This window comes from Sparus aurata, chromosome 2 (genome assembly GCF_900880675.1).
Source record: "Sparus aurata chromosome 2, fSpaAur1.1, whole genome shotgun sequence".
Taxonomy (NCBI): Eukaryota; Metazoa; Chordata; class Actinopteri; order Spariformes; family Sparidae; genus Sparus; species Sparus aurata.
Window position 1 is genome coordinate 14,031,377 of NC_044188.1, and position 26,252 is coordinate 14,057,628.

General features: G+C 41.1%; 1 protein-coding gene across 1 annotated transcript in view; it reads right to left on the minus strand.

Moving 5' to 3' along the window:
* Window positions 1-26,252, minus strand: part of stx1a (syntaxin 1A (brain)) — a 68,215-nt gene that overhangs the window by 35,987 nt on the left and 5,976 nt on the right. The window contains exons 2-3 of the mRNA XM_030400727.1: window positions 13,106-13,183; window positions 2,547-2,646 (exon numbers count right to left, since the gene is read on the minus strand). Of these exons, the coding sequence (XP_030256587.1) occupies window positions 2,547-2,646; window positions 13,106-13,183 (178 nt within the window). The remainder of the gene's footprint in view (window positions 1-2,546; window positions 2,647-13,105; window positions 13,184-26,252) is intronic.

Genomic DNA, 26,252 nt, shown 5'->3' on the forward strand with positions numbered 1-26,252 from the left:
TGCTCTGCTTCATTTATGTGGGTGGGATAATGTGTAATGCAGACACTAAGGTGATATTATAGAAGCTATGTGTGTGTGTGTGTGTGTGTGTGTGTGTGTGTTAACATGGGCTCCGCAAGTGGAACAGTCAGCAAACACAAAAGCGAAGAGGAGGGGGATGATGAGGAGGTAAGGGAGGAGAGTTTAGGGTGGTGGAGCTGGCCAGGCGGGTGGTCGCTGGGGAGATGTGATGGGATTATGAAACTTATAAAGCGTGACAGAAACAGGTTTTATTGACTCACAAAGTTATGCTGAGTGGTGAAAGACCCTCACTAAAAAAAACTCACGGTGTGTGTGTGTGTGTGCCCTGCTCCACCTCCATTGTTCTGTTTATCCGCAGACTAGATTGAAAATAAATGACGCTGTGATCACCCTCACTGCTATCACACACTTAAACTCTCAGCACCTGTTACAGTAACATTCACGATATCCATTTGTATGCTGGAGAGAGAACGAGCGAGTCGATGAGAAAACTACTGTTAGAAAAACTACTAGAGGAGGGAAAGAGGAGGAGACACATTCTCATCGGGAAGGAGGACGAAGGTTGAATTTCGTAGGAGGAGCGAGCGGGTTCAAGCGGAGCAGGCACCTCTCACCGCAGGGGAAGAAATAAAAGAATGCCAGGAAGGACTTCATACAGAATATTTTGTAAAAAAAATAATGAAAGACCACTCCGGCCTTTTTGTGAGAGCAACATTTTCAGCACAACAATGAATCAGTGTAGATCCTGAAGTCAATAGGTTTCACACTGAAATGTCATTGTGCAATTAGTTTCAGTGACAGACTCCAGTGCAGTGACCACAGCAGTCATAGAGACAGAACCACTACACACATGTACAACCAGCACACTGCATAGTAGTTCACATAGTTAATATGGATCTTGATCACACACACACCACCCCTGTTTTCTGTGATTTATATTCACTATTGAGGTGAACTTGAACATTTGCATCAAATTTCATTTTAATCCATCCTATAGTTGTCGAGATATCAGAAGCAGACATTGTCGGGGTTTCACATATTCAACATGAACGTTTCAGTGTTGTGCTTTTAAAAATGGTGTTCCTCACATTTTGATAAGCCAACTTCCCCGTCTTACATTCCTTTTGATCCTGCTTGTTTTGTTGACTTGTTGATAAAAATGGAAACTTGCCTGCGTTACGTTTGCAAACTAAATGAAAATGTAAATTTAGTGTATAGGAGAAAGCATTTTACAGACACACATGCGCACACACACACAATATAAAAAGCTGCTCAGGAGAACGAGGAGCTTCCTCCATCAGGGTATTCAGATAAACTCGAGTCTCCGTCAGCAGCCACAATGTAGACAGCGAAGAACATACTGACCTCCGTGTAATGAACGACCCTGACATTTACATCAGCTGCTGACAGATGTGCATTTATCAGGCAGGCAAGCGCACACACACACACACACACACACACACACACACACACACACACACACACTGAGCATCGATTCCAGTCACAAAGGAGACGACGTGTGGAAGAATTCGCATCTTAAATGCAGCACCTGGCCTTGCTGCCGCTCCGCTCTGTGTATCATCTGCACACTAGTTAAAGGTCTCATCTGAAGCCGGCTGTGGCGCGCAGATTGATGCTTTTTCAGGCAGGCGGAAGGTGGGGAATCAGGGAGAGGAAAAGAGATTGGGGGTTGTTACTGGTGCGGGTAACATTCCCCTCGCGAGAGCAGAGGTCCGGATCAATGCTCTGACACAGATGAGAAGAAAAGGTCTGAGAGAATAGCGAAAAGGGAGGATGAGCGTTAGATTGTGGCATCTAACACAGACTGCACAAAAGTACAGAGGAGACAGAATGAAATAGATGAATATGGCAGACGGTGAAGAGGTAAGTACGTACCTAAAGAGTAATGGTGAAGGAGCAGGCAAGTGGAAGACAAACAAAGGTGTAAGTGATTTCACTGTGAGAGCATAAACGCTCAGTGAGGACTGATCAGCCCTTCACATTGCCAGGCTGTTATTTTGCCTTTCTGTAAAACTGTTCTTTTTTCCCTCAATTTCTTTTCTTCCTTCTTTTGTTCAGTGAAATCTGCCACCATCATCAGGCTTTTTGCTGCCATTGTACAATAAGCGGCATATAATATCATGACTTCTGGCTTTATTTCCTTTCTGCTTTCCATTAAGAGCTTTTCTGACTCATTACTGAGTCACTGCAGAATTAAACAGAAATGTTATCATTAAAGACCATGTGTGCAAAAGGGTCAGTCTTGGCTTGGTTGAATCAATAAACGAAAACATGATGAATCACACCTTAATTAGAGAAATAATAAGATAAATTCATAATCCTTAAGCTTCCACTTCTGGTTGATTTGGTGACACCTGCGGAACATCTTCATAATAAAAGAGCGACCGTTCGGCACAAAATGAAACATTTATTAATCATTGGAGGCAGTGAATGCTTGAGCAGCTATTCTATCAGGAACACAAGCAGGAATAAAAGAGGAAAGACAAAAAAGAAAACAGCCTTACTCTCATCGGGGTTAGGTGAGGCGAGGATGGCACTGTGCTGCCTCTTCACCTCCTCAACTTTCTCTGCCAGAGACTCGATAAAACCCCGGATCTCCTCCACCTGTCAAGAGAGAGAGAGAGAGAGAGACCAAAAGGCACTTTAGATCTCCTCGGTGCTGAGGCAGGAAGCACCAGTGATTAGCCTGAGTGATGTTGATAGAAACTGAACTGAAGATGTCATTATCGTATTAGAGGCAGAATGAAAGCAGAGTGAAGGAGGCCTATGTGAAAAAACACACATATTTATGAATGTGTTTTCTTGTTTATCTGGGCTTTTTAAGTCATTTTAGGTGCAACAACATCTGGCAGGAAAGCTGTGTAGTAAGAATGACTCACTCTTCTACTCTCGATACAGAAAGCTTCCACTCAAGTCTTCCACAACCTGTGATGTAGCTCAGGGTATTGAAGTGTGAATGTGTGAATCAAGTCGTAAGTGGGACTGTGCTGAGGGAAGAAAAGGTTGCACAAAGCACCATGCAATGATATGGCTACACTACAAGGCAGAAAACATGTGGATAACCAAACATTACACCCATATTTGATTGTGGAGTATCTCATTACAAATCCATAGACATTAATGTGCTGCCGGAACAACACCCACACTTCCTGAAAGGATTGCCAATAGATTTTGGAGCCTGGCTCCAGGAATTTGCTCCAAATTCTCAGCCACAAAAACATTAGTGAGGTCGGGATGGTGTTGGATGATATGGCCTGCATGCCAGTTGGATGGAGTTATGGTAGGGCTGCACAATATTGGAAAAAACTGACATTGCAATATTTTGGTTTTCTGTCATAGATACTGCAACATGAAAAAAAAAATCAGGAATTTCCATCAGATAACTTAAAAAACAAAATAATTGATCATTTTAGAAAGATAATGTAGGGGAGTACTGTTTATCAATGCATGTTCCTCAGAAGAAGCAAACTCCGATGTGTCCAAGAACACATCTCACCTCACTGTTTCGTGGCTTGTTGCCTACATTTTAACAACGACAGAAAGACGACAGACGAACCGATGCACTAATGAGTTGAAAATAGAATATCCTCACTGAAGATAACAAATAAGAATAAAAATAGCACATTTATAGTTTCTGTCTATTTGACCTCATTCTCTCTCATGCTCAAAGGAATTGTTACAGCTTCTAGCTTAAACAAATGAGTCTTTATGCTAAGCTAAGCTAACCTGCTGTTGTCTGTACTTACAGTACAGACATGAGAGCAGTATCAATCTTATCATTCTTTTACTCATCGTTCTTTTACTCATTTATAAAGTCTTAAATAACCAAGCACCATCTTATATTGGCAATTTGCTTTCTTTTTATACCCCAACAAGAACGCTCAGGTCCTTCACTGCATGTCTTTTAGTTGTTCCTAAGGTGACCCACAAGAAAACTGGTGAAGCTGCTTTTTGTTTTAATGGCCCTAAACTCTGGAACACCTCCCTTTAGACCTAAGAATAGCGGACTCATTAGCCAATTTTAAAAAGAAATTGAAAACATATCTTTTCAATTTGGCTTTTAATAGGGGTTGATTTTATCTTTTATCACTGTTACTGCTTTTCTTTGTTTTGTTGATGATGTGTCGTGTTTTTAACTGTTGTTTTTATTGTTTCTGATATTGCTTTGTTCAAGCACCTTGGGCTGCAGTCGTGCATGAAAGGTGCTCTATAAATAAAGATTATTATTATCATCTAACGCTTGGCAAGAAAGGAAATAAGCATAATTCCAAAAATGTTGAAATAATTGTTCGAAGAAAACTGAACCTATACGTGGATTACATTTATATCCTCTTTTGAACTCTGTACTTTGCAGCATCATCTGCCATCGGCATCCAAGTTTGACATTCTGACCAATCACTTCCCTCCTCTTCCGTGCTGGCTCGTCACCAGTGGTGCTGCCTCTGGCTCAGGCAACAGCTGGATGAGCAGCAGGTCACATCTGTCAGTGTCTTCATCAATCTCTACTTTCATCTCAGTCTGTCATCACTTCCTCCTCCTCTACACCTGCATCGCTACAGGTCAGCCTGTTCCCCCTTCATTCCTCTCTATGATTCGCCTGTTGTTATTTCTCTGTGCATATCTCAGATTTGACGTTTCCAGTCCATCTCTCGCAGCTCTGCACTCACTCCTTCTCGCCATCCACACATTCCTGAGGTTTTCCTCCACCAAGAGCGGGTCATTATTCGCCCATTATCTCTTTAATTAGCTGCTGATTGGATCAGTTTTTTAATAACAACATAATTGGCTCTGGAAGACCACTGGGGAGAGACCAGGCACCACAGAACACATGCTGAGGTGCGAGTTGAGAGCAGTAATAAACTACGACAGACAGACGAGAAGAGATATCACAATGTTAAAAAAGTACGAGTGAGACAGGAATACGGGCAGGGAGGAAATGAAAGAGACGGGAAGTGAGCTGAGGATGAAACCACTTTAAGCCAACCGTGTGTTAGTGAGTCACGGTGCATCCCTCAGGTCTCAAAACACATCAGGCAAATTTTAATAGTGTGGGAGAAAAAAACAATTTTAAAAGCTCACATACAAGCAGAATGAAATAGAAAGGCACATGAACACTCACAGGATGACTTCACCGATTTCATAGCTTTTTCTTTATGAACTTGACATGATTGTCCACACCAAACGTTTGTCTTTATGGTAAAAAAAAAAATGCTCCTTTTCATCTAATTTTAGTTTTAGCAGAGTAAAAGTCTATTTCGTATCTGGTAAGGAGAATGATAAGAAGGCTTGGGGGCCACTGTGACTCCGTCTTGCTTTTGTTCACTTCATTCTTGCATCATCCGGTGGAGGGTTTGGGGGGCGTGAGATGAGCCTTGTTACACAATGAAGGAAGAGCACTGACAAATAATAAGAAGCAATGGTGCTTATGAGCATCTCATAGTATGACAAATACATTAAGATAAGATTTTTATTAAGCACAACCATTCTTCCTAACCTTGTCTCACTGCATGAAGGTGGTTGTCATTCTTTTATTACAGCTTTTAACCATTAATGGTTAAAGGGTAAAATCATAATTTTACTTCTACACAAACTTTGAGGAAGTCCTCCTATGGAAAGAAATAACCCAATAAATTGAGTAATAGCAGGTTTCCTCAGTGTTACAGCTTAGTTCATGAACGTGGATGGTTAAAGCCTCAACTAAGCATCACATATTACAGACACATGCATGCACCACCTCTATCGAAGGTGTGAAGTCAACATACAACATATGGTGCAGATTTGCTCAATCATATCCAGACGTAAGGCCCTAAAGTGTGGAAGTAAACAGTCTACGTCAGATGCTGTATACCTGCTGTTGAACAGCTTAGCAGAAGGTAAAAACTTCATTACAGCCCACGTCTGCGGTGATTTAACCACTCCAAATATTTATCTATAAATACAAAGAATCTCTGTCTGTCTGTCTGTGTGTGTGTGTGTGTGTATGTGTCTGTTGGTCAACTATCTCTGCGGATAAGGATCACACTGACCTGAGACTTTCAACATGGCTGCTGCGTGGTTCAGTGGTGTGCATCTAAGCATTTCTTTGGACTGCAATGATACTGTGAATAAATTATTTCATAAATGCTTTACAAATTCCGCTGAGCATTGTCCACCAGAGCAACCACAGTCACGTGCGCACCAGAGCCAATCACTGCACACCGTGGCCACGTGACCACCAGAGCCAATCACTGCAGAGCTCAAGCCCACGAGGGCCGCTAGGTAGCGGCTAGCTGCTAGCCGCTAGCTACACGGCCCACCTCCCGAGGCGACAGACCGGACGCATCGGCATGTCCAAAACCGGACCTAGGGTAAATAATGTCCGCCATGCTTTTTCGCGAACATTGCCGTCACGTTTGCTTTGTGTCTGGTGCAGGAAGAAACAGTAAAAACGGGCTTTTGTCACGAAAGTGTCCAAGCAGCAAGTTTGGTTGCTGAGGAACAGAAAGTTGTGGGAGGGACCTAGGCGGATGATTGACAGGCAATGACGGTCGGTGTGTAGACAGCGATATTGAGAGTTGAGAGATTTGTGACATTTAGCGTGTTTGGAGTGTATAGTTAGTGTGTTATGTAGTCTTTGGTATAGTGTGTTTAGTGTGTAGTGGAGTCGGTTTTTCGTTTAATGAGTCAGAACAATGAGAAGATGCTGAATGTGGAGCAGGCAGTGCAGCTCTTCATTCAGCTGGAAGGAGCTCAGGCAGACCTGAGCATTTCCTGCATTTAAATGTAAATAGTTACATATAACTTTGTAAATTTTTTAAATGTATGCACAAATTTAGCAAACAACAATTTATATTTGCATTATAAGTAAAAAAAAAAAAAATGGTTTGTTGTAAATATGTTTATTTGTGGTTTTCACAGTAAAAAAATCTAACTTTTTCTACTCTGATTTTATGGGTTTTTTGTGATTTTAGGTCCATTGTGTTAATACAGTTTGTCAAAATGAAAAAAATAACTGTACAGTCACACATGTGAGGTTGTGCTGAAAATAATGACACCAAGTAAATAGCTTTTAAGGTGAAATATAATGGCAAAATCAAAAATAGTCAAAAACAGCCAATTATACCCTGGAATATTGGATTTCACAACAAACCTAAATATCCCTGACGTCCCACCTTCAAACACAGCCTCATTTGGCCATCCATAAAAAAGCTCCTTAACCTCCCACTTTTTTATAGGAATACACTTTTGTTACGGGCACTGCACTAGTTACTACAAACATTTCATTTCAAACTCAAAGACCAGGCTGTGTTTTTACACCGCTTTGTTAGTCTGATGAGATGAGAGGAATAAACTTCACTGGCTATGTTCATTATGAAGAAATATGTCGTCCGCACGCCACAGTAAAGCTCTTCCACGTGTTTTGAAGGTGATCATTAGGGTTTATTTTTTGTGTTGTGTTTAAGCGGACAAACATGCAGAAAATAAACGTGCTCAAAAGACAGATCAATACAAATAATCCTGGATGCAGCGCAATCTCAACTTCAAAAAGTCCCCCAAAAAATAATTACCAATTGACAAAATGTTTTAATAATTTGATAATTTCAATTTTTGAAAACATTTTTAAATGACTAATAAAGCATTTATAATTGGAACCTACTACTGTGATCAAAGTAATGACTGGGCTGTCAGAGACTTGGATTATGTTGAATGAGCTGTTTTTTTTTTCAGTTTTATAACAATTCCCCATCTATGTCAATTGCTTAGGAGAATACTGCAACAGTGTTTAGCTGTGAGGAACCAGAAACACCTGACTGTCCATCATGGAGTGTGGAGGTGGGTAGATAATGACTTCATTTATTATTTTCTGGTGAACTAATTCTTTAAATAATGTTAATTTATTGGCATGACAGCACCTTAAGGGATGCACTAAGTAGGCTGCAGTCCAGGCTTCTGTCATATAAAAATGGTTGTGGTTTGGAGCAGACGTTCAGACGTTTTGTTTGCTTCATGAGATGTTTTTGACACGATAAAATGGAGCCTCATCCTGAAATTGCCCTTTAGGCTATTAGAGTCATACAAACACATCAACACGCACATGTACACACTGTGGTACATAATAATTTAATACATTATGGCACAAAAGCAGAAAGAGACAGCCACATACACACACTCGCAAAAACAAATACCACAGACACTTTATGAAATCAATACCCACACTCTGGGGGTCATGTTGATGCTGTGAGTGCAGACAGAGGGCTGCAGCAGTCTCTCCATCTTCTACCATCCACCACTGCATGCTTTACTTACACTACCAGTCAGGGTGAGAGCCTCATTACCCCTCTCTCTCCCTCTCTGGTCTTGCTGTCTAACTCAGCCACATTACTCTCATTTCACCATCTTCTAGCTCAGTCTCAAACTGTTCCATGTTCTTCCCCCCCCCCCCCTTTTCACTCAACCAGCCTCTTTATGTCTCACTTGAGACAAATGTAACAGACTGAAATCCCAGACAGATAAAGAGACGTATGTTTCAGTATCTGGGATGGATACAGACAGTCAGAGGCCGACAAGGAGCGAGAGAGAAAAATGAGTGCAGCCTGCAGTGTTTCGTTCAGAGCTTGAGCGTAAGTACAGCGTTTTAGATGTAAATTTGAAGTTATACCATGAAGTACCCCTGAAACGATTGTCTATCTACGACTGTGAATTTAGTCCACAGTGCAGACGTAAAAACCAACTTAACAGAAACTAAACTAAATGTGTTGCTAGAATACTGGTGGGTCAGAAGCTTAGAGACATTCATACCTCATTCACTCAAAGTGAATTAAGGCACATGTGGGCATTAAAAAGGATGTACGTGATCATCTCCACTTATTTGGATGTCTGAAGAATTTCCGGTTTAGTGACATTAAAGTGGCATCTCCTCTATATGCAGATGATATTGTCCTTCTAAATTTTTTTTGACATTCGCAGGTCAGTGTGATGCTGTCGAGATAAAAATCAGCATCTTAAAGGTCCCATATTATTCTGTTTTTCATAAATTTCACACAGCGGTCCAACAACACTGTATTCGAAATGTGTTGCCCCAAACCCATCCGTGGTACTGAATTTCAGCTGTCTAAAGGTCTACTGAGCTCTACTGAGAGCAGGCTGTTTCTGTGCCTGCACCTTTAAATGCTAATGAGCTCCGTCTATCAACGCCTGCCTTGCCTGCTACACGCCCCTGTCAGGGAGATGATGCCTCCTACGCTAGCGGTAGCATGCACTAATGTTTTACGCTGGGCTCGCCGAGATGCTGTCGTTCAACCACACCAGTTTGAACCAGAATCGGACCCAGAAAGAGAGACTCCTGAAGAAGTACAGACTCTGCGGCTGCAGCAGGATGTTTCAGAATGGTTAGTGTGTCTGAATAATGTAAGTTTGTTCGTATGTGTTGTTACAGTTACTACCATGTAGCTAATGGCTAAGAGCTAGCGAAAGCTGTGTTAGTCTCCAACACAGTCTCCAAACTCTTGGACACTGTTCGCATTGTCTCTGTCTCCAGTCTGCACATGTTTCCAGACTTTTTACTGTGACAACCAAGCTCGTAATATTATTAACATTAAACTGGTTTCAAACGCCATTGCATAGCGGACCAAAGTGGAGCTAACTAGTTAGCCAATTTCCAGCTGACTTCACTATACTCAGAGGCAACTGTAAATACTATCAAAATGGGAAACAGGTGTGGCTCGGGTGCAGTTGTTGGGTCCTGTATGGGTGGGACTGATTCTTTTACGAGGGTCGGTACAAAGCTGGCTTTGTACTGACCCTCGTAAAGGGATCAGTCAGTGACCCTCGTTACTGAAGCAGTCCGATATGAAGTGGTTATCACACACATACAAACTAACAAATCAAAATCAAAAATGAAACACAACACCTGTCTCTTCTGTTGCTCTGCAGCTGGGACAGAATATAACCACTGACATTGATTTTTACAACCAACAACAGAGCAATTTGCATGTCTAACTCTGAGCGATGACATTGCGAAACACTGCTATCTTACCACTGGACACACCGAACTTCACCTCAGCGATGGACGCCCCCCTTTCCGATATCCCCTATCACCGTGCAGAGGAGGCCTGCCTATGAAAATGACTGGAGCTGAAAGGAGCTGAAAGGAGCGCCATTTTACCAGTGGGTGGGCTGCAGAGACCATGCAGGAATGTTTGCTTTCCTCATTCTGGGAGTTGGTAGGCTCAGGGAGGACCAGCTTACATAGGTAGAGACCAGAGAAAACGTGTTTTTCATTATATAGGACCTTTGAAGTCTGACAACATGCTTCTCTTTCCATAAAATGGTGTATAGCTTTATCCTTCATCGCATACCTCAGATCTTCTGCTACACACGAGGGTTGCTGGGATGTAGAAGTTTTCCCAGCAACTAACAACCCTGTGACACCACCTCCTCATACCGGTACACTGTTGTTGTTGTTTTTTTTTGTTTTTTACAAGAAAAGACACTCACTACCTGTAGAGCTCTGTGTTCATGTCCTGCTAATGCAAACCAAACATTTCCTTTTATTTAGAAGCAGGTTAGACACAGGAAATGCATTCTTCAGGGAGTTGAGCTCTTGCCGCAATTGTTCACCAAAAGAGCATCTACAGCGCAAATCAACTTTCTCTTTTGGCATTTATTGAAAGCGGATCAATTTGAAATATGTCAGGAAGTATTTTCGACAGTCTGTGGTCTGACTAATGATATGAGCGGTGGAACAAGAAGAAGCTGTTAGATGAAGAGCTGCAGGTCACAGGCTGCACACCTCCAACTTCTCAGTGAGGTAACCAACTACTTTTCCCTTATTATTGTTATCAGGTTTTCTATAAGCAGTGGGTTTAAATCTAAAACATTGCCAAATACGCTTTTGCTTTGATGACTGACTTGATAACAAATCCTCTGCCCTTGTCTTGTCAGTCACATCTCCTCTCATTATGTGATAAGTGAAATGTGTGGCTAAGTAATGTTATGAGTCTAACACTGACTACCGCGTTAACACCTGAAACACAGACTTCTATGGCAAGCCTACCTCACATCTTGTTAGACCTATTGAACATTAAATAATCATTTTGGCTCAGGTGTGCATGAAGCACAGGTTATGAACTTCAGTTAAAAAATAAATAAACACAATGATTGGTTTCTAATCCAGGTAATTAGCGGTTATCAGCATCTCTAGTTACAGTCAAGAAGCACATTTTGGGGCAGCGGTGTGGCTGTGCTCCTGTCATGCTACAAAATAAATTTGTGATACACATTTGTCTCTAAGCTCACAAACACCAGGCAGAGTGTGAGAAACATTTAAATTTACATGAACTCATTCTGAATGGATAAATCTAAATGCTAATGCAGGAGGAGGCGGGGGAGGTGGAGGGAGTTAAACCGCTAAGAGGCAGGCGGTCGTTGTAGCTGCATGGAAGCAGAATGACTGAGCAACAAATCTATTCATGTGCCGCCCCGCTGCTTGAATTAATGCTTGTGGTCTTGTATGATTGGAGATGCCTATATGGAACACGTGCATTTAAAAATGACGTCTATGCCTGAACTCCCATGTGGCTTCATTTAGCAAACCCCCTATGTTATATATAGTACGTCCGTCATATTCCTGTTGGTAAGTCACAACATCTGCTGCATATTGAAGATGGTGTTTGTCTGTATTTTCCTTGATATAATAAATATCTATACAGCGCTTCTGATTGATGCACCTGCAGCTCAGTCACATGTGTTTTGGCCTCTTTGTTGTCTCATGTCGCTTTGCAAACATATCAAAGTGCTGATTTTCAGAGCTCTTTCATGGCATTCAACCTCACACGACCTGCCTTTGTAGCAGCATTTGCAATGGTGATTTATCTATTTTATTTGTAATTTGTTTAATTATACTTCAAAGTTAATGCCCCCATGTACACAAATGGACACACAAAGATGTTTTAAGGAGACCTATTATACTTTTTCGCTTTTTCTTTTCTTATGTAATGTATGTATGTATGTAAAAAATCTTTAAAGTTAAAAAGATCAAAGTCCACACCAACAGAAGCTCTTCTCTCCCACAGAAAACTCTGCTCCTAAAACTGCTCGTCAGTAGTTCCTGCCTTTAATTCTGCAACTTTGTGACATCACACTACGTCATTGTGTCACACATTTACGTAATTTTAGGCCTAGCAGCTAGTTTTGCACATTAAAAATTATTTAGCACCACTGCTCTTTTGTTGATAGCAGCGCTGGGTCAGACATGTGTGAGGCAACCAATCAGAGCAGACTGGGTATTCAGGAGGAGGAGCTTTAAAGACACAGGAGCTAAAACAGAGCGTTTCAGACAGGAGGGGATACAGAGCTGCATCACTGGACGTTATGAGAAAACGCATGTGTTTATGGAGCACTAAAGCATGGAAACCTATTCTAGTAGTAACCCCAAAATAAAATGATGAACCTGAAAATTAGCAGAATATGTCTCCTTTAAACTAGAGGGACTGCTTCATAATATGTAAGAAATACAGCAGTGACATAATGAATGATAATAAATATGTATTATATAGGAGATATATAGTCGTCGCCCCCCCCCGAGATCCATGACGATGCTCGGTTTGAGTTCCCAGCACATGTCCACAGCATGAACAAGAAAATACACTTCCAGATGCATGCATAAATGCAGTATTCGACAGGCTGGGTTCTACTGGTGGGTATAAGAGGAGAGACTGGAAGAGAAACAAGTGAAACCAGCACTAATCTTATTCAGAGCTGGACAAGAAGAGCATTGTTGAAATGAAATAAAACATGTAAGGATCTACGTCACACCAGCAAAAACATCAATAGATATAAATCATATCAGTGCACCCCAGAGAGGAGAAATAGTATAAGATTGATTACAGAAGAGAAAAACCCAACACAGTGAGGTTCAATATCAGGAGAAGAGTAATACCCAGGCAGATTGTGATGTAGACTTTAATGTATGGTGGCAAGTCACAAGCCTGCTATCAATGTGTTAAATGAGTGAATGGAAATAATAGAGAACTGACATAGAGAGAGTGAGGAGGGCAGGATCAGGACAGTGAAAGACACAAACCTGTTCGAAGAATTCATCCATGAAGCCTTTTTCCATCCCCACAGCGACTTCATCCTCCTCCTCTGTCGTCTCCTTCCCCTAAAAAAAACACACACATACATAATTAGGAAAGATTTGAAACAGCTTTAAGATTAAAAAATGAACATGTTCATTGAAACAATTCAAAAGATGTTCTATAGTAACACTGGTAATGACTGTAAAGCATAATCCAAGGTTAACCAGAACAGTGTTAACAGGCTCCCCCACCTCTCCACCCATCAACTGATTAGAAACAAGGAGCTCTTAACGACACTTGTAATTAGAACCACAAGTTGAGTGATTTGCAGGTTATTATTAAATTAGGACCTCGGGGAAGAGAGAACCTTGACTTTTACATTCTTTAGCCTGCACACCCACTAACATTTACAGACACACAGAAACAATTCAGCATGAAGGAATGGTTTAATATTTTGTGAAAATATGAGAAGATCGACGACATCCTCATGTCTGTCTGTCAAATATGAAGATATAGCTAAACAACTTTAAGCATAGCTTAGCATAAAGGCGGGAAACAGGGGGAAACAGCTAGCCTTGGTCCAACTGCATCTCTAGAACTCACTTATTAACACATCCTTTATCTTATTTGCGGAGATAGCTGTGGTTTCAACACACTCATCTACATAAAATCTCTGCAAGACAGTGAATTAGCATATTTTCCCACATGTCCAGCATCCATTTGTTTAAATTCAAATATTGGAAGCAAATATAAAGAAGAATAATGCTAAAATTAGTAACACTTGAAGACAACTATAATAAGACATTTTTTGCAGTGTTTGCTGAAATTGTTCAGAAAATGAGGCATGTAATATCTGCCCTTCACACTGTCTGCTCTCTAGCTCAGAGACACTCTGGCAGCGAGTAGCAGCTCAGTGGAAAGTATAACCAGAAAAGCGCAGGTGTCTTTACTGGGGAAACTACAGGTCACAACCCCTTGAATAAACAGCAACAGGTTTCTACCAATTATAGTCATTGCGGTCAGTGTTGCTGCAACGTGTAGTTACATTATTGGGAAGGAGCATGTCAGGCTACAGCAAAGGGCATGCATCTCTGCAGAGGCAGCATAAATCAATCTTAAGTTAGCCATGCAGCTAAGTGGCTATTTCTATTAGCTGACTGCAGCCTGGATTGCAGCATGAAGTTACATGGTGCAAGTAATAAAGAGTAATAGAGGGGTGGTGGGGCTGAGACAGAGACACTGTACAATCTAAGTGATTTTAAAACTGTTATTTTAAGGTAAAAAAGCTACAAAATGTTGCTTTAAAGCCAAAAAGAGCTTCCGACATTCAAAAATTGAACTTTACGATTAAACACATTTTTTTTAAGTTAAGACTTCTCTCAAATTGTCCAGCTTCTAACTAATAATTCATTCTCAAATACTAATTTCTAATCACATAACAGCCATTATGCTACATTAGCAGGGACCTCATATGACTCATTCATCTTGACTCAAACTAATTAAATTCCCCATCAGCGGTCTCTAAGATCAATTTGCTTATCAACGCCGTGGAGAGGGAGTGTAGTTTTCATCTGCCTCTGGCTCGAATGACGCCTTATTCTCATCCCAAAGATTTTACCAACAGCAGGGAAATAATCACAGGTACCAAAGATTAGGTGATGTGTACATTTTAGATGACATTAGACCTAAAATGTTGATAATGTAGAAGATAAAATCTTGAATGTGTGGATATTATACTTTTGTGCCATGTCAATGCATTGGACTGGTGAATATCATTTTAATATGTCACCTGGGAATGTATGATTGTTTTTACACTTTCTACATTTCATCAACAAAAACAATTTCTTGATTCATCAAAACAATAATCTGCCAATTAATCGAATTTAATCATCAGAATATAGGCATTGTAAATGCGAAATCCCATTGGATACATAGAACAGGCACTTTCCCAGATGCGTGTCTGATTTTATTTATTTCTCCTTCTCAGCAACAGGCCATCTCCAGGCTCCAGAAACTCTGGCAATGTTTTGTTTCCCCACTGATCTAAAGGCAAAATCCCTCAAGCCTTGTTTGGATGAATGAGAGGATTTCTATCTTATGGCTGCAGGAATGGTGTTAGGTTGATAGCCACTGTCAAAAGTTTCAGTTTGCCTTTTTAACACAGAACCAGTGGAAAGCTAAGAAAACAATTCCCTGGGTCCCTTGGACATTTCAAAACTAAACCATTAGACCCAATAAATATTTAACAACCACAAAGACTTGTATCATGGTGTTATTGTCATGCTGTCCATGAGTGCAGGCTGCCGGCCAGTTTGGTCCAGACAGAGACATCAATGTGAATGCATTAAAGGCACCAGGAGGCAGGAAGCAGGAGGAACTTTTCCATCATAAGTTGGGGATCAATTTTCAATGGAAGGAGTTGGCTGCCAGAGATGTATGAATCAGATAATTCCTCTTTAACTGTTTAATACATCCAATATAATACATCAGGGACAAGCTAATTGATGTCTGTGCTGGAAACATGTCTGTACCTCAACATAAGGCACTGTAAGTCTGTCGGTGTGGTTCTTATGAGGCAATGTGATGAGTTTGAATGTCTCTTAGTTGTAGGCTCAGGCTGGACAATATGCGCAAAAAAATACATTGCCATTATTTTGACAATATCACAATTGCAATATGACTTATAATTTGACGGGAGTTAAACCTATTGAAGATCCATGCTGTCATGGTGTGAGTGGGGTATTCTGTGTTCTCCCCCTTTTTCTTCCCTCACCGGCTCCCGTCTACCGGCTCCCGGACCTGTGGGTGTGCCAACCGCACCGGCTCCAGCGGAGAGGCGCACCTGGTTTCCATTAATTCATCATCCCCCTGCTACTTAAGCCCAGCCGTGCCTCCACTCCGATGCCAGATTGTTCCGCCAGTTACGGTGAATTTATCAGAGCCTTCACACATCTTTATGTGACTTTTGAACGTGCTAAAACGTGTCTAGTGTGTTTTTGTGAGCCCGTCTCACTATTGTGTTTTTTCTTTCCTCTGCGTTCCTGTCTCGCGGCAGATAGATCTCCGCGCCTCTCGAGCCCAGTCCACCTGCCTGCCCGCCCGCCTACACCGACTACGCCTGCCGATCCGCTCACCTGCGGACCCCACCTCCCTGGCGAGCCCTGAACCTAAATAAATCAAGAAACCAACCGCTGCCTCCGCTCCTTCTGCTTTTGGGTCCTGACCTAGAACCCCGCGCTAACACATGCATTATTAACCAAAATGTTAAAGAAAGCGAGAAAAAATTCCTGGATCCTTCCCTTTAACCAGATCTGCAGCAAAAGTTGAAGGATACATTTTGGAAACCCGTTCTCCATCTAAGTTCTGTGGAAACTGTTTTGTAGTTTTTGTGTAATCTTGCTGACAAACCAACAAACAAATGGACACAGGTGAAAACATAACCTCCTTTGTGTATTACATGTGAGAAAAAATCGCACTGCAAGTTATTAAAACAAACAAATCCAATAGGAAAATATAGGAATCATCCATCATCATCCAAGTTGTTTGCATATGAGATGGAAAGAAGACAGTTCCCTCTGAAAATTGGAGAAAAAATAACCAATCCTGCTGGCAAACAACGTTGATATTTGGTTGAATAGAGTTTACAACGGTGGGTAACCGAATTCACTGTCAAGACATCTGATGCCAACATCAGACTGACAGCGAACAATGATGTCATCTGACATTGATATTTGGTTGGTTTTAAGTTGTGTTGTTTTCTAACTAAAATTCAACATATTACCAACATTGGAGGTTTATGTAAAGCTGACTTTTCTTGACTTCAACCTGATTTTAAAACTAAAATTTAGTGTCTGTCCAAAGTCTCTGGGATGTTAAAGTAACGTCCAGTGCCAGCTGGAAAGTCTCTGTACAAGAATAAATCTCTGGATAAATTCGATAAGACAAAAATATCAGACCAACATAAGACAGGCGGAAAACAAGTGTTAAAAGAGCTCCTTCTTGAATTTTGGATCCCTCACAAATGATACATTTTGTGTCTAAACTGAAAAACTTCCCAACCCCATTTGCATATGTCTGGTGTTTACTTTTCAGTTTAATTAGAGATAGATTTCCACATTATTTCAAACACATCCACTCTTTGGAGAGTTAACCTGTGATGTGCTGACACAGATATGGAAAGCAATGAAGAAATGAAGGGAAATGGGGAGAAGACCAGGGGGAGAGGAATCAGTTCTAGAAGACACACTTCAGTGAGAGATGGTGAGACAACTGGTGTAAAGTGAAGTGAGAGGAATGAAGATTCACTGTGATCACGCCACTCAAAATACATTTAATCTGACTAATTTGATCCAAAAACACAAGAAGATAAAACAATTATTTTGAACTGTCTCAAGATTCCCAATTTTGAGAGCCTGTATGTGCTCAACTGTCATGACAACAGTTAATATGGTGGGTGTCATTGCCTTGTCTCATTTTGGAGCAGAACTGTCCATATGGTATTAAGAAATAGTGTTGGTATGGCAATGTGCTGTATTTGAGGAGCTGCAGACGATTACAGGCAGAGAGAAAAGAGGCAGCAGCAGGAGGCAGGAGGAGGAGGAGGAGGAGGAGGAGGAGGACAAGCAGGGATTCAAAATAAGCTGCGAGAGTTCTGCCTCCACAGAGAGATGCTGATCTCCTGTAGGGAGAGGAGGATTTACTTTGAGTGGTCAGAAGGGGAGAAGACTGAGCGGTGCACCCCGAACCTCCACCTCCCTCCCACCCACATGTGAAGCTCCTGCTGAGCCACAAAGAGGCCGAGGAGGACTTCAATGCTTGACTCAGCCTACAGACGTGGACTTTACTGTCCACACACACAACAGACGCTCTGAGCCAGACACGCAATCATACAGGACTGACACACTGTTAACATACAACAGGCGGTGAACGCACAGAGAGAACGAGGCCTATACAGGCCAGTCCCCATTAGGCCATAACCCTGGTCTCCACACTGCCTCTGGGGCTCACACTCGGGTTAAACACCCCGGCAGGAGCAGCGGCCTGATTATGCTGTTTATTAGATTAGGGAGTTGTTCTAGGCGTCGTGCCAGCAGGGAGTCACTCCATAAGACAAAAGGCAGTGCCTGCACATCCAGCGCAAACAGGAGGAGGAGGGAACTGTAGTCCATGAGCGAGGGAGCGAGAGATAAAACAGACGTCTGGTGAGCAGCAGCTGCAGGAATCACAGCTGATGTCAGCACAGAGAAGAAGAGGAGGAGAAGCAGAGCAGCACAACAATTATTGAAAGCTGTGAAAGTTTAATTGTATGTGCAGTGAGGGGACGTAGAGGCGGCGTGTGTGTGTCGATGTGTAAGTCATCAGGTTAAATGAAAAAGAGTGTCAGTGCACTTTCCTGGGTTAATTGGGAACGAGAGAGCAGTGAGTGACAGCTCAACTGGTGACGGAAAAACCCATGTGGGCAGTGCTTTATTGTCCTTTTGTGTTTCCATATTAAAGCAGACCTGTTTCCTGCATCGTTGTGTTACAGCCAATTTCGAACAGCTTCCTGCAGTCCCATTAGACATGACTCATAAAAATCTGTGTCAACTGCACAGAGGAATACTGAGAGCATAACCGGATTTATTATCATAATACCGCTAGGTAACATTCATTATGGATGTGAGCTCACTCTCTCACACACACACATACTTGAACATTTGATTATTTATTCAGGTTTACTACAGTAGATAAATACAAAGATATAAACAATAAAAATTGGATCTTGGCTTCATTTGCAAAGTCTATCTAAATACAGCCACAGGAGACGTGAAACTCAGGTGATTTTTTTCAGGTCGTAGAGATTCACTTCACACACATTCCTCTTCTGTTATAGTCGTTTGAATCCTCACTGGCATAACACAGCAGTCTCCAGCCCCTAACCTTTGCCTTATGTTGCATATATGTTTCCAGTAATTACTGTAATTACCAGTTTCCGACTTGTAAATAGTGTTCGCGTCAACATCAAAGACGTAAAAAACAGCTTGGAAATTCTGATTTTTCTGTCCAAGTTAATAACACGGAAGTGCTGGAAAAGACAAAGAAATACGATGTTCAACATTCACCAAAGTCTGTTGTTAACGGTGTTAGAACCCACATTTATCTGATAAGAGCTACGCTGTCAATTCACATTATCCTTATACAGCCGTCTTTAATTTTCAGATGATGTGAATGCCAGGGTTAGACAGTAACTGATACCATCCAATAAGTATTACTTATTAGATTTTAAGAAACAGGTTTATCAGCCCATATTAGATTTGAAATAATGTGTAATTAGATTAGTTATAGATAATTACATTGTCAGGAATTTCTTAAAAAAAAAAATCAAAAATGTGTTACTGATTTTGCAATGGTAACTTAATTTGACCAAAAGTCGATGATGAATATGCAAAATGCATTTTAGTTACACTGAAAATGTTTCAGATGTTTAAAGAGAGAAAAAGAAGATCTGTGAAAGTCAATTCTTTTGTGTCTGCCTCCATTTCTTTTACTATAAAGTTCAATATTTTCAAAGGTTGACTATGACGTAATCCAAAAGTAATCAGATTAGATGAAAACTGAATTTATTAATGACCTAACTCTGATGCATCTTCTTAAGTCAAGTCATCTTTGGGGTACTTGCATGCATAACACCATGTTATCTCACTTACTTTAAAAATCATACTTGAGAAAAATTTGAATTCATATCTAAACCTTTCATCTGCATTTTTATAGCCAATAAGGCTGTCCAATCACAAACAGGCCAGTGAAAACCCTGACATACAGACAAACCCCCCAAAACTCTGCAGCAGGTCCAGGTTTGGAGAGTTTTGGAGTATTGTAGACTGAAGTTGGAGAAAAAGAAACCTCTTTAATTGAGTGACTGCTATTGATAATGCATTAAACATCAATGGTTTAAAAGCAACTAATACTACTGAGTAGTGTTTGAGACGTATACTTCGTAACACCAAATCTGCAATGGTGTAAAAATCTGTTTCTTTTTTATATTGTTTTTTTTGTTCTAAATGTTTTTGTTTTTTTACTAATATTTATTGCTGTTTTAATTGATGCTCTCTATTTTTGCTGTTCCATTTACTGCTGTAATAATGCAGTATCTCCATTGTGGGACTAATAAAAGTTATCCTATCATCTTTTTCTTATCGTAATATATCAGTATTGTGACAGTAATCATACTTAAGTACAGATCTTTTTTAAAAATTACCAACCTGGCACTGACATAGAAATAGCACACACACACACACACACACACACACACACACACACACACACACACACACACACACACACACGGCCATGTCTTCACCTGCTCCCATGCTCGAACCCTCAGGACACCTACAGGCTGAGAGGTCTACAGTGTGTGTGAATGCAGGAGCAGCTGGCGGTAGAAAATTCATCTTTACTTGCATGAAGCTGATTCCTCATATCCAGAGTGGCTTTATTATAAGTGCAGGAAGTGAACTGATTTCATATATATACAAAGGAAACACAAATGTAAATTAAAAAAGTTAAATAAAATGATTCTGCAATGATTCAGTGTATCAAAATTAGCAGAGCATCGTGGCACACAGCTGATGTTGACACAGCAAAACCCACAATGACCAAACCGGTCTCATGACTGACGAACTGTCAGAGTAAATGACCGGCTGATGGAGGAGGAGGAGATGGTTCAGGGCTATCGAGACAGGATAATAACACAAGCAGGGAGCAGCGTGGGTGACGAGGGGACACAGGAAGTGATAGATTGAGCTGGCCAAATGTAAAACTCGGTCACTTCTTTTCACATTAGTGCGCTGTCTCCTCACTGACGGCAACACCAGGAGCAATCTCTGAACAAATCACAAGGTCTCCGTCTTCTTTTCAGGGTGTTCACTGATTGCCTGTGTCCAGTTCTGCGGATGCAATCAGCTGGAACAAAACAATGTGCATTTTTCCATATTTAGTGTTACTGATCAATGCACTCCTGCTGATGGCTAGCTTATTAAAATACGGATCAATAATTTTGGTCTGATATATTCTGTATAAGCTGCAGCACTTTTCAAACAAGCCCCAGCGTTTTCTGCACACACTGACACCCTTGAGTACAAATTGTGGGAGCAATCTCGGAAAAGAAAATCGATTCTTCTGTTGTGGCGAGACATTTGAGTTTAAATCTCGTACAAGTAGAGATCTAAACTCTCAGCCTTCTCTTTCTAATGATTATTTCAGCAGACTTGGCACTATTCACAGCAAGAAACTGACATCAAATTCAACATGCCCTAATTGCTTTTTTGGGTAACCTGTGAAGACAACAACCTAATGAAGTTCTTGTGGCAAACTTCTAAATAATAGCCTATTTGCACATCAGGCAGATATGGAGTAGAATGGTTATTCGTTCTGAGATGCATTCTGGGTTGCACCTGAAGGTAAGTCCAATATAAAATCTCCTTTTATCTCTGTTTTTGGTCTCCAACAACTCCAGAGGAAATATCTGGCAATGCAGCTGCTGAATGCTCAGCTAGCTAGTCTCTTTTTGGAGTTTTTTATGATGAAAACAGCAGAGACTGAGCTGAAACGGACAAGAGCACCTTCAAAAGTCTTCAACTGCCTTTCATTCACAATATCTTGGCCTGTTTCCACATCTCTGAAGTTTGGAGCCAAGTTTTTCAGCAATCCAAATGCTGGTGCTCTACTCCTTGGTGGCTATTTCCCAGTTGGAACAACAACTGAAAATGTCAACTTTAAGAAATAACCACTCTTAAAATGGTGTATTTCATTCATCTATGTAATAAACATTCAGTTAGCTGCCCCTATAAGTTCTGCTGCAGCCTCCATGTCGACTCAACAAGGCACCTACATCACTCATTATTTGTTGGTTTGGGAAAACATAACCCTTATTAGATGGACACAATGACTATATTTACCTGCACATTCATTTTTGTCAGATGCAGGTTATTTAAACAGTTTTTTCAGTATGAATACTCATAATTAGGCCTTATTCCACATGTAGCGTTTTCCATTTCAGGAAATGTGGGATATGCTTCTCAATCATGGAATTTCAGTTTCGGTAAATTTTGCTTTTGCTTGGTTATTACTCAGAAAAAAACATATTCTCACAGATTAACTGTTAACCATTGACACCCCCAGTCTTTCAATCTCTTGTACTGATGCACATTTTGTAAACTTCTCTAAAATAAATTTCTCATTGCTACCCGGCAACTGCCAGCACGTGTTAAGCACACATCTAATTCTTTGTATTCTCCTTGTTATAATTGTCCTGGGACTTGTTATATTTTCTATTTTCTATACAATTGTGTGCAAATAGATGTACATCTAGTTTCTCGAGCACATACACTTTGCATTCCAGTGAAAAACATATCTGGCCGAGGTTAACAAGAAGATTTCATCAACCCTGCCCGCAACGAGCAGAGTTCAGCAGATACACGAAGAAGGAGAATGTGGGTGGAGAAGAGATGAAGCACTGCCACCACAGCAGCAGCAGCAGCAGCAGTACAGAGTCAAAGTGTGTGCATGTGCAACAATTTCATTTCCCTAACAATCCTCCTCAATGTCCTCCCCCTTTAATCATCTTCCTTTCTCTGTCTTATTCTCCCTGTCCGTCATCCTCTCGCCTCCTTCTCTCTCGCTCTCCTTCCTCCAGACTTCAGCTTCCCTACAGCAGCTGGCCCACACAACATGGACTCAGTTACCTTTGTCTCGCTCTCCCTCTGAACGCCTTCACTGTCTTTCTTTCTTCTTTACATCCCACTATCCCCCGTTAAGACCACACCAGCATGATTTATCCAATCAATATTCCCCTTTAGATGTTTTCCTGTTGTGTCTGTCTTATCAGCTCTGTCGCCAGAGGAAAATGTTGGAAGTCGTAGAAATGGCAGGTATCTACAAAACGTGTCTTTTCATGTTTTCATTACGTGATTGTGGCGTGACTTTCGTGTCTGGAGGTGGAGGGGATGGTGGTGGGGTTACAAGTGAGAAGACTGTAAAGGCAGTAGACGGTATCTCAACCTCTGTAAGTGTGAAATCGCTGGATGTTTTTGTCACTTCGGAAGGATGCCACCATAGGATACATCTGGGGAGACCTTGGGAAGATGTGCAGCAGCGTTTGTAGCAAGACAACTTGATATCTTTGGCTGGAGGATGGGACATCTCCAGCTGTGTTTGTAGTGACAAAACAGGTATTTTAAATGAAAACTGGATCTTTTCGTAACCCTGACCAAGTGGTTTTCTGTGCCTAAACCCAACAAGAGCATAATAGCACAGCATTGTGACAAAACAAAATTCTAAACTGATCCTAAAGAAATGTAATGATGCAACATAACATAACCATTGTTTGCAGAAACGTACATCGCTAACATTTATTCTGGCGACTGGGTTGGTCGGATTACCTGCTCCTGAGAGAAACATCTTGCAATCTCCTCCTCCCAGATTTCATCCCTCTTTTGCTGTTCCTCCCATTTTTCCTCCCTCTGTCTTTCATCTGCCCTCTGCCTCCCTCACATCTGTCTGACCTTTAACAGTGTAATCATCAAAGTGATGCCATTTAAACACGCCTAAACACAAATTTACAAAGTGCCACACTATAAAAGGTTAAATAACGACTTGTAATGCGATAATAGCACGTCTTACCACAGATCAATGAGAATCAATTTCAGGCTGGAATTCAAATGTCTGCAGCTGCCAATTCTCACGGAGATAACTCTTTCTGCCACAGAGATGAGATGACTGACCTTTTACACTAAATAGTGGATGCTTACTTCCATTTGGGCCTGTTAGCACATAATTGGCTGTGAGTATGGATATGAATACATAAATGACGTGCTGTTGAGGATGCTCACACACAAACTTGGCTGCCATGGACACGCGTGTAGGCAGCTGCGGGTGGTCGGCCAGCGATCAGCGTTGTGGGAGTGGGTGAGAAAATGTCATAAAAGCTTCACTTGAACTTCAATGACAGATCACAGGCAGAGAAAAGCGATGTGCTGTCACTACTTCCACTCGCCTCTCCCCAACCCGAGTCCCTTCTTGCCCTGTGGAATATATTCAGAGCGCCTCAGTCTGTAGCTCCCTGACCATGAAGGATTATGACAGCACCAAAGTGCCACTAACACAATTATATAGCAGATATGGGAGGAAATGTAACAGAGAGTGAGACGGATGTCAAGGAATGGCAGGATGTGTAAAAAAAAAGAGTCATGGCAGCAAGATGGAGTGATGAAGGAGCTATGGGACCAAGAGTGCAGAGGAGAGACAAAAAGATTATCAGAAAACAGGCTGAAAGTGGAAGATAAGACATTTACAAAAGATTATTTTCATTATCAAGTAATCTGCCTATTGCTTTCTCAATAAACTGTAAAATGTCGGAAAATAGTAAAACACAAATAAATGTTGATCACAGTTTCCTGAGGGTAATCAAGGTCTTCAAACAGCTTGTTCTGTCCAACCGGCAGCACAAAAGTAAGATAAAAAAAAAAAAAAACGACCAAGAAAGCCTCCACATTTGAGAAACTATATTATTATATTTTTGCTTGTAAAACGCCATAAACAAAGGTTTCCACCAGTGTAACAGAAGACAGACACCCTGTCGGGCCTAAATGTGAGGGAATTTTTTAAAAATGTGTTTAAAGGATGTTTTCAAAGCTTAAATATGTATAAATGTCGAGAACTCTGTGAGTGATGATGAGTATGAAGTTAGAACTAACGCTATAGCAGTGTATGTAGCAGTACAGTGTGTGTGCAATTTAGGCTGTTTCCAACTCTTCAAGCCCCAAACCAAGTTCCTGTGCCTTGATGGATTGAGTGAGGGTGTTATTTGTAGAATATGGCCATTTCAAAAGTAGCTCCAAAAACACTGAGGGCACCACACCACCAGAATAACAGCTGCTCTTTGTTAGATATTCTTGGCTGGAGCTAGCTACAGTTAGCAAATCCGCTCATGTCTCACTTAGCCATGGCACTAGAGTTTGTCTAGATGGTGACCTCAGATCACAGGTGGAGTCACCAGTGGCAACGGGGCCCAGCTGGCTGGATTTGGCAGGCTGATGTGCGAGTGATACTGAAAACAGCTTCCAAGACTGCTGGAGGTCAGTTTGAAGACAGGGGACACAGAGCAGAGGTGATTTACTTACCAAAGCTATGATTTCTGGGATGACAAGAGTCGTACATCAGCAGCGGTTAAAATAGAGTGTGGAGCCAGAATATTCGCACATCTTACTCTATGAATTGAGGATTTATTTCAACCAACCTGGAGGTGATACGTAAAGACAAACCAATAGTGTTATGGAGAGTTTTATTTAGTTTGCGTCAAGATTGATTTAGGTTTGGGCGATGCGTTGTTTACGATTTTGGGGTTGTCAGGGTTGTCGCAACACAACACTTGCGTATTAGCTCGCCACTGTTTGCCACCATTGCTCTGACATGAATCTCCAACTGTCTCACCCGTCAGAGGAAAATATCTCCCAAATATCTCCCGGTAAAAGAGAGTAACTTGAATTCAGAAGGTGTACGGCTGTATTGTTATTTGGTACGAAAAACAGAAGAAGCGGTATTTAATTTCTAAACATTTTTGTGAGTTTATTTTGTTCATTTATCACATCAATAGCTTGCTTTTATCTCTCAGCTGAAACTACAGCAATACCACCTCTGGCTGGGCAAATTGATATCGGGAACAGGGACGGCTGGTTAGCATGCTATCTTCAGTAGACATCTCTGCAACACAGCACATAGAGGTCTTTGACATAACGTCAACACTGTTTTTTCATCAACCTCTGCTGACAATGTTACTTCATTTTTTTTTTTTACTTTGAACAAGGTGGGCTTGAAATTTAAGATGGATCTGCTATTCTAATCTGATTGATGAGCTGCTGCTCCGGCTCTGCTCAATGCAAGCTAAGGCTATTGGTTTGTAACAGAGGGTTGTAATGACAAATCAGAACACTCTTATGTAAGACCTTCTGGAGATGAATAGATGTCAAAAGTTGCATTTTGTTGTTTACTTTGGAGGACTTGTTAGTTAAAAGTGCCTGTTCAGTCTCATGCTGGTAAGATTAAGCATAATATTATTACTATTATGAAAGATTATCACACAACATGGGCAGAGCTACTTCAGGCCTAATGAGGTCA